The sequence below is a fragment of the Nomia melanderi genome, chromosome 2 (genome assembly GCF_051020985.1).
Source record: "Nomia melanderi isolate GNS246 chromosome 2, iyNomMela1, whole genome shotgun sequence".
Taxonomy (NCBI): Eukaryota; Metazoa; Arthropoda; class Insecta; order Hymenoptera; family Halictidae; genus Nomia; species Nomia melanderi.
In genome coordinates this window covers 26,488,572-26,497,739 of record NC_135000.1, presented here as the reverse complement: position 1 = coordinate 26,497,739, position 9,168 = coordinate 26,488,572, and the positions used below count along the sequence as shown (strand labels likewise).

Below are 9,168 nucleotides of genomic sequence, written 5' to 3'. Positions count from 1 at the left end.
CAGGCATTCACGACTCCGCTAATTAGCTGACGCGCATTAATGGGCCGGGACTCCATTAAACTGTAAAATATTTAAATAACTCGTCGACGGGCGTGCCCGGCCGCGAATTACTTGTCATAAGTCAGCCCCGGAGTGGCTGGAAGCTCCTCGGGAACTCCTCGCGGCGCGAGCACTCCGGTAATGTATGTGCCAGGTAATGGCGCGCTTTCGTTCAGGAAGTTGACGAGCCTGTAAATTAATACCCGCTAGACCGTTCTCGGATCCGGTAATCGATAGAGGAAGGAGGTTTTCGTTGAATAAAGAACGCCGATTCGTTTTTCAATTTTCACTTTTTTCCCCACTGCTCTCTGTTTTCTTACTTCTCTGTTTCTCTTTACTTTCTCTCTCTCGCTCTCTCTCTCTCTCTCTCTCTCTCTCTCTCTCTCTCTCTCTCTCGCGATCGCTCGTCATTTTTCTTTCTCTTCTGTAACGTATCTCTTTCTCGTTCCGTTGTCGTTAATCATTCTTTTATTCGTCGCTGAAGAAAAGGGGGAGGATAAATGGATTTCTAAGATTATGAAGGGCAATGGACGCCGGAGCGCGTTCCCTCGGCTAGACGGACGAACGATCGGATTCGATGATTGCTCGAGGTGTTACGGATGTCCCCTTCGATCGTCCGTCGCGAGAGGGTCGAGGGAACGAGCTCGCCGGTCTTGTCAAGCGCTCGCGTAATCGGTCGCAAAGGTTTGATCATCGGCAAAGTTACGCATACGTCGTCAGAATTTTATTTACACGAGGGCTTACAGTAGGCTAGGAATGCTTACACAGTCGGTAAAACTTATCGCGGCTATCGTTTAATAGTTCCTCAAATCATAGAACGCGTATATAAATAGTAGTTTCTCCTTATCTAAAAACATTGTATGACGGCTCGGTGTAAAAGTAAAACGGGCTCGCGCGTCTCCCTCGAACCTGGCCACTTGACGCGAACGTTCTCGGCCGCGACGGTAGCAGGACAGGGCGGTTCGGCCCCTTAAAAGACAAAAAAAGTTGCGTTTCCTTTCAATGATAAAATCTCGCGTTAAAAAATTTTCGTTCCTCGACTGCCCGACGAGGACAGCCGGCGCTTATCCGACTCGATTGGAGAATATCGTTCGACGGACGAACGCGCTCGTCGCGACATCGAGAATCTCTCTGGACGGACATCTTTCGATGATGTTTACTCGAAGCTCGCCTCGCGGTCGTTGAACACGACGTTCCCATTCCCTCGGTCGGGCGGGCGACCCACCGGTCCCTCGATCATCGTCCCGCGGGACGCGTCTTTGAAATCTCGACGCGTCGAGCGCGACCTCCGCGATCGCGCGAACGTCCGGAACGAACAGCCGCGACAGGCCAGTTTCGAGCGTTCACGGATCGCGAGGCGCGGATTTTAAAGACGTCCCGGGGCGAGCGTCTCTTCTGTACAATTTTCGCTGAACGGGTCGCCGCGCTGCTACTGTACATTATATACAGTACACTAACGTAAAAGCTATAAAACAGAATTTCGTTCGTCTTTTCGTCTTCTTTCTCTCTCTCTCTCTCTCGCTCACGTGGTTCCCTCCGTTGAGAGCCGTTCGAACGTGGACAGGACGTGTCGCGTCGGTCGTGGGGAAGGTTGAAGAAGCATTTTGTACGTGGACAGGTACGCGCGTTATCGTTCCTCCCGCGACGAACGCGGCGATCGACCGTTCGGATCACGATCCGCGCGAAAAGAGCAGCGACATCACCAACGACCACCGGGAAACGTCGAGCTTTCGGAGTGGTCGTCCGAGTTGCCAACGCAGACACAGCGATCCCATCGGTCCGGCGTCTCCTCCGACTTACGTCGTCGTGGAACCCCCGTCCGGCGCGTGCAGCCGGCGGCTCGTCGAAGCGACGCGCTGTTCGAATTCCATAGGAGGCGCGCGCGCGTGGATCGGTACGGATGACAATATCGGACGTCGCTCGGACGCACGATTATCGTCGCGCGCTCGCGGGCGTTCGTATGCGATTCGAACCGGCTCCGCGGGGGGCCGCGGACGGCCGTCAAGCGCGATAACGGCGCGAGCGGTCGCAGGAGGAAAGGATACCGTCGGTCGAACTTCCCCCGGCGTGCACGAGGTTTGAACGGTCGCGGAGCGTCCAGCCGTTCCGATGGAAAGTTCTTTGGCTCGTGTCTCGCGCGACACAGGCAACTGCGGACGAAACGGGACTCGATGGGGGCGCGATGGATCACGGCGTTGAAACCGATTAAAGTCTTCCGTGTCGCGAGTGCTCGAGTCACTTCGAGTACGACTCCGCACCGCTGTGTCCTGGGAATATTCCAAGTGCCACCGGCTCGCGTCGCGAGTTCCACGATTGTGAACGGTCGTCGCTACGACTGACAACAGACTGCTTCGGCACGAGCTACTGGAAGTTCCGGAACTTCGAACACCGGTGGGAACTTGGAATCTTTTCAAGACCACGCATCCGACGCTTCCATGTTCGCAGAGTTCTACTCGAAGCGGCTCGATCCTCGCCGCGGATTCGACGTGCTCGGCGGCATGTCGCGCAATCCGTAGTCGCAAAGTCTGCGGTTCACTTCGTCACATTCGTTCCCCACGGCTTCGTTCCACTGGCTGTTGGATTCGGGTAAAAAATTAAACAATGGCGATTCAGCGGCTAGAGATCATCGTGGTCGACCAACACGGCTGGCCATCGGGCTGGCTGCGGTGGACGGGCACGAACGGCGTTCGCATGGCCGAGGCTCGCTTCGTCTCGTCTCTTCAGCTGATGAGGTCGCCGTTCTTGCGCAGCATCTCCAGGTGCAGCTCGTACTCTCTGGCTTTCAGCCGGAGCGTCGCGATGCTGTTGGTCCGCCGGTCGATGTCGGGCAGGCCGACGCTGCCAGTGGGCGAGCCCTGCGGCGTGTTCACCGTCGGCGGCTGGCTCGGGACCCCGGGGTGGGCCAGGCTGATCTGGGCGGCCTGCGGCGGCGGCGGCGGCGCCGGCGACGAGCCGCGCATCAGCTTCGGCCGCTGCGCGGCGGAGATGTTCGCCAGGAGGCTCTGGAACGACGCGGCCGACGCGTAAGGCAGATGCATCCCGGGCGGTAGCAAAGGTGGCGGCGCGCGATGATAGGGATGAGTGGTGTAACTAGCAGGAAGGACCGGCCCGTGACCCAGGGGCGGGTAGCGGAACGCGTCGAACGGTTTCCGCAGGGGAAACGCGCCCAGGTGGGCGAAGGGGTTCGGCAAGGTCGGCGCGACGACCGCCGATGGCGGCGGTGCGCCTGAACCCAAGTACGGGTTGTACGGGTGCGCCTGGGGCCCGACCTTCTCCTGCTTCCGCCATTTCGCGCGCCGATTCTGAAACCAGACCTGCAACCAAACATCGATTTTTATGGTGAGACGAGTGATCAAGTCATTCAACACGTTCGCTGCCGATCTCGAGCCGAGTGATCTTGAGAGGGGACTGAATGTTACTTGGTAATCGGTGCGATATACGTAATCGTGGTTTATTAACAGTTTTCAGTCATATTTGGTGGAGAACGTAGGTCGCCCCATCGCCTTCTCCTCGAGTGACCGGCAGTCAACGTGTTGAGAAGCTGTGTTCCGGAGGATCTTGCGATTTCGAAGGATGAATGGTGTTTGGTCTGATTATTTAGGAAAATCTGCGAAATTGATGGCAACCCTTTGCACTCGGAAGGTGACTCTCAGTCACGTGATTCGATACAAAAACTGTGAAGTTGAATATTTAATATTTCTAATTAAAGTTTGCACTGCTACGTGAAATATTTAAATGAAACACCTCTGTTTCTTAATTTATCTATGAATTATCGTTAAATTAGTTTCAAATAATATGACCTATATCTCGGTTAAAGGTTAACCCTTTGCACGCTGTAATGTAAGTCTGTGACTCCGTTGACGCTACATCTAGGAAGAATTTTCTTTTCTATGAATCGTTTTTCGTATTGTTATATCTGTTGTATTGTAACTGTATTAATAAGACGTGACATTAAAGTGTATACGCGTCTGTTTTTAATGATACACGATGGTGCTCTCGGAGTAGCTGCTACAGTAGAAGTGACTCGGTGAGAGGTCATATCAGAAATTGCTCGGAGTGCAAAGGGTTAGAGGTTCAAGCGACCGGGAAGGCAATTCTTTCGAACAGTGTTAAAGGTGTATTGAAGGGAAATAATGTGTTTTATTTATATATTGTAAGCAATTGGTGTAACAGTGAATACATATAGGAATTCTGGGAGTTCGATAGAATATGGGAAGATGAAGGAATACTGTAACATTGGAAGCAATAAATTCCACGTGATATACCTGTATAAGTGTTTTTCAATATTATGTGTACAACGTAGAAGTTCGATACATTATTACACTCTATCGATCGATCGTACTCGCAGGCGAGTATTATCTTGTTCGAGGAACGGAAGAACGAAGAAGCGATCGACGGATTCGAGGATCGACGGTGCGTCGAGGTTTCGCGAAAGCGATTCCTTCGATCCCCGGATTAGAAAGGAAATAGCATTTTGTTCGCTGGAACTTGTTGGGGAGCCAATAGAAGCGCGAGTTCTGGTTACAGTGACGCATTCTCCCTTTTTCAGGAAACTCGCGGTGTATCATTATTTCCGACGCTGGAGGGAAACGCAGGATCGCTGCGAGGCATCGGTGTTCGCTGCTCGCTTGTCCTGTTCCCTTTCTCTCTCGCCTCGTTCCTGCGTCCGTCTACCTGAGGGTCCCCGCGTTCCTCCTCGGGAATTAACGAAATATCGACCATCGTAAAACCGTCAGAAGTCAGTCCGCCCGTTGGCCTACTTTCGTTTGCCGAAGTCTGCGGAACTGCGAAGGGCGAAGAGGTCGTCAGTCGAATTCAACGGGGACTCTTTCTCGTTAGTCCCTCGTACGCAGAAAGAGTCGAAGACAAGGTCTGTCGTCCTTAGATTCAGCCTGGGAGCAAAGAACTTCCGCTTCCCAGGTCTAAAAAATGAGCCATTGTCCTACTTTCGTCCGCCAAAGTCTGCAAAGCTTCGAAAGACGACGCGCTAGTTGGCCGAATTTCATAACAGTTCATTCTTATTAATCCTTCGTATCTAGAAAAGTCGAAGACAAGGTCCATCGTCCTTATATCCAGCCTGGGAGCAAGGAGCTTCCGTCTCCCAGATCTAAAAAAAGGAGCCATTGTCCCACTTTCGTTCGCCAAAGTCTGCAAAGCTTCGAAAGACGACGCGCTAGTTGGTCAAATTTTATAATAGCTTATTCTTGTTAGTCCCTCCTACGCAGAAAGAGTCGAAGACAAGGTCTGTCGTTCTTAGATCGAACCTGGGAGCAAAGAGCTTCAGTTTCTCAGATCAAAGAGAGAAGCCAATGGCCCACTTTCGTTCGCAAAAGTTTGCAAAGCTTCGAAAGACGACGCGCTAATTGTTCAAATTCTATAATAGCTTATTCTCGTTAGTCTCTCGTATCTAAAAAATTCGAAGACAAGTTCCATCATCCTTAGTTCCAGCGTGGAAGCAAGGAGCTTCCGTCTCCCAGGTCTAAAAAAAGGAGCCATTGTCCCACTTTCGTTCGGCAAAGTCTACGAAGCTTCTCAAGAGGACGCGCTAGTTGGTCGAATTCCATGACAGCTCATTCTCGTTAGTCCCCCGAACGAAGAAAAAGTCGAAAACGAGTTCCCTGCTCGCCTTTCGCCACGCTTCGATCGAGCGGAGAAGCAAAAGCTTCCGTAGCCGAAGCGAAGAAAGCCAATCGGACAATCACGAATGAAACAAACGTCGTTCGTGATGCGTCGACCGTTCCAGCGCATTCCATCGCGAAGGTTCCCCGAAGACTCGAGCTCTAATCAGTTCAACGGAAGCTCTTCCTCTCCGTCCCCCTCCGGCCGGGCCCCACTTCCCCTGTTCACCAGTTAGGCCGCTATCCTGTTCTCCTTATTTCGTCCTGCCTCCACCTCCTCCTCCTCCTGCTCCTCCTCCGCCCCTCGCCGCCGTTCTTTTTTTCCAACGTTTCTTCCACGGAGTTTAATTCCGCAGTCCTCTCCGTTCCGTTGTTAAGTCGATTCCGTGTCGTGCTCCGACCACGGGACACGCGTATCCCGATTTCGACGTTGACTTCTTGCGAAACCGAGACGAATGGGCTCCACTCGAACGGATTTCTTTCGCGTGTCTCGTGACAGAACGCAATGACGAACGGCTGCCGGCGTTCGAGCAGCGTCCCTGCTGTCGCGGACAAACGCGTGCTCGACTTCCGGAAAATTGCCCGCAACGGATCACATTGGTACGCGCCGTTCGCCAGACACAATCAGGCGAAGTCGTTCGGACAGCAAACTTTCCGAGCAGCAATTTCCGCGCGGCGTAACTTCTTTTCGTAGCGGAGCGTGTCCGAGACGCCGTAGGTTACCTGCGCGTGGCCCGTTCGATGCGTCCGACGGATCGGGCAAATGGCAGTGACACGATTGTCAATGTCTTCGTACACGGAACGTGTTGCCCTCTTTTCCGAGAAACGAGCGAGCTTCGCGGAGCGTTTCCGTCCGACTGGAGAACTTCGTTCCACTTTGCTGCTCGCCCCGGGATCGGTGCCTATCCTCGACAGCGGACGAATCAAACGCGCCGCCGGAAGATGTAGACACGACCGATACAACCGGTGACGATGCAGCGTGTTTTGGGGTCGCGAGCGGGGATCGTTTCGGGATGACGCCGCGATTCGGCGATCGAGCTGATCGCGATGACTGCCGGGGTCGATGAAGGCGTACCGTGACTAGCCAGATCTTAACTCCGACTGTTAGGTGCCTGGTAGCAGATTTTCCCTTAATAGTCTCTCTAGGTTGTTAATTCTCTTCGGTGATCCTGGGATTACTAATGTTCCCTTAGTAGCTTCGATCCGGGATAATAGCGAGTCAACGAGTCACCTCGTAGAGCTTCGATTACCAGGCGCTTGGTAGGGTTTTCTTTAATAATCCTCGAAGGTTGCTAATTCACTTCAGCGATTCTGGGATCATCGGCGTTTCCTCTTGCTCCATAATAACGAGCTGCCTACGGATCAGTTTGTAAAGTAGCTTCGATCGCCAAGCACTTGGCAGCAGAGTTTCCTTTAATACTCCTCGAAGGCCGCTATTTCTTCGTTGATTCTAGGATTACTGTTTCCTTAGTAGCCTTAGTCTAGGATAATAACGAGTCAGCGACGAGTCAGTTTGTAAAGCAGCCTCGATTGCCGAGCACTCGGTAGCAGAGTTTCCTTTAATAGTCCTTTTCCGCGGTACGAGAGGAAACGATATTTGTTTCGTTACCGGAGAGCTATCGTGCGCCTCGTTTCCTGTATTAAATCAACAATTGCCCGTGTTCCTTCCGCGAAAATATGACCGGTAGTTAAAGCGCCGGTACGTCTTGGGAACGGCGCCGACGAAAAAGACGCGGCGCGCGGAGCAGGAAGAGGACCGAGAGCCGCAGATACGTTCCACGGGCGGATCGAACGAATCGGTCGGATCCGTTGGAACATGCAAAGTCGTTGCCAGGCGTACGGAGAGTTAAAGGTGATGGGGTGTGGGGGGTCGGGTGCCAGGACCCCCCACGGCGAGCGGAATTGCCCCCAGCAGGGAGTTAAACATCCGACTTGCGGCTTTTAAAACAAAACGCAGCCACGATCCACCGCCGCCGCCGGAACCTAGTCGTTTCGTGCTTAATCGTGCCGCATTAATTACGCGAACGCCGGTACCTCTCTGCCCGTCCGTCCCTCTCCGCGCCCATCCCCACCCCCTTTCATCGATTCTCCGCCTGCTCCGCGGCCTGCGCGCCTCGCCGGACGAATCGTCTTTGGACAATCGCGTTTCCGATGGACTCGACGGACTTTCGGATGCGAGACGTCTGCTCGATTAGCTGCTTTTCCATTGTACTCGACGCTTTGGTCAACCTGTTAGAAGTACAGCGCTGCGTCGGTTCACTTTTCCAGAAGCGGAACATTCTGTGTCGAACACAGTGACGACTTGATTTGAATTTAGATAAATATTCATATGCGAAACTCTGCTGGATACCTTCCACGGAATTAGCTCGATGCGAAAGATAAAGTGGAAGTTTCCTCAGACAACTTTGTTGAGAGGTCCCTATCGAGGCGAAGGCTCGGAGCGTGTGGGAAAATTTCTTACTCACGTGTTGAGAATTCCCTTCCTCCTCTTCCTCCTCTTCTCCTTTAATACACCGGCTCAATGAAGGGTTTATTTACCCGTTAATAATAACAATTACTAACGCGGACTGGACAGAAGACACACGCACAAACCCCGGGACGGGCGAAAGCGCGATTCCCCGAAACGTTTTGTTAAATTAGCGCGCGTCCTGTCCGTTGGCGCGGCCCGCCGGACAATTTACACATCCCGCGGCAGAAAAGAAATATATTTTCACGAGGATCGCGTGGATATCGCGGGTACCGTTGCATGTATGTATTCGCCGGGCGCACGTACGTCCGCGCGGATCGTGTTCAGGGATTCCTGAAAATGATTAACGTGGCTGCTGCGGGCCCGGGGTACCGTGTCATTCTCGCCGGAACAGCGGTTCTCATTTGCCGAGCGGGTCGTGCGTCACCGATCGGAGATCTACATAAATATAATTAGTTGTTGACTAGCGATGACCGGTGGGAAATCTGCAAGTATAATGATCGGGGGAGCGAGTTTCTAGCTGTCGCCGAGTGGAAAACCGTCGATACGCGATCGATTCGAGAAGGACGATTGCAGGATAGAGCGAAGGTCTTCGACTAAGAAAATGATCGATCGGATCAGTCGCGGGAAGTGAATTCGCTGGAACGAAGAGATCGATCTATGGAATCGTTACCTTCGAGAATCTTTCTTATCAAAATAGCAATAACACGTTTCTGTATTTTCATTCAGCACGATAAACTACTACTACAGATCGTCGTGTATCTTTCGCATCGATCTAATCTTGTTAGATCTTCCGGATCACGCGATAAGTGCGCGTCCGTTTAATCATTCCCGGGTTGTCACCGATCTCGTTCTCACGATCGAACTGAGTTCGTCGTGCGAATCGAATGCTTGACTCTACTGACCTGTATCCGAGCTTCCGTGAGGCCGATCTTCATGGCGAGCTCCTCCCTGGAAAAGAAAAATGGCCACACGTTAGCGGGTTCGATCGATCGACGAACGGCGCGGCTGGGGTCGCGACATCCGACTCGATCGGGAAAAAAG

The 9,168-nt window shown here is 52.7% G+C and overlaps 1 protein-coding gene across 4 annotated transcripts in view; it reads right to left on the bottom strand.

The window, feature by feature from the left end:
• Positions 1-740: 740 nt before the first annotated feature.
• LOC116433208 (homeobox protein aristaless) overlaps positions 741-9,168 on the bottom strand; it is a 111,022-nt gene continuing 102,594 nt past the window's right edge. For all 4 annotated transcript variants that reach the window (XM_076364321.1, XM_031991047.2, XM_031991048.2 and 1 more), the window contains 2 exons: positions 9,030-9,075; positions 741-3,353 (listed from right to left, as the gene is read on the bottom strand). In XM_076364321.1, the coding sequence (XP_076220436.1) occupies positions 2,760-3,353; positions 9,030-9,075 (640 nt within the window). In that variant the 3' untranslated portion in view covers positions 741-2,759. The remainder of the gene's footprint in view (positions 3,354-9,029; positions 9,076-9,168) is intronic.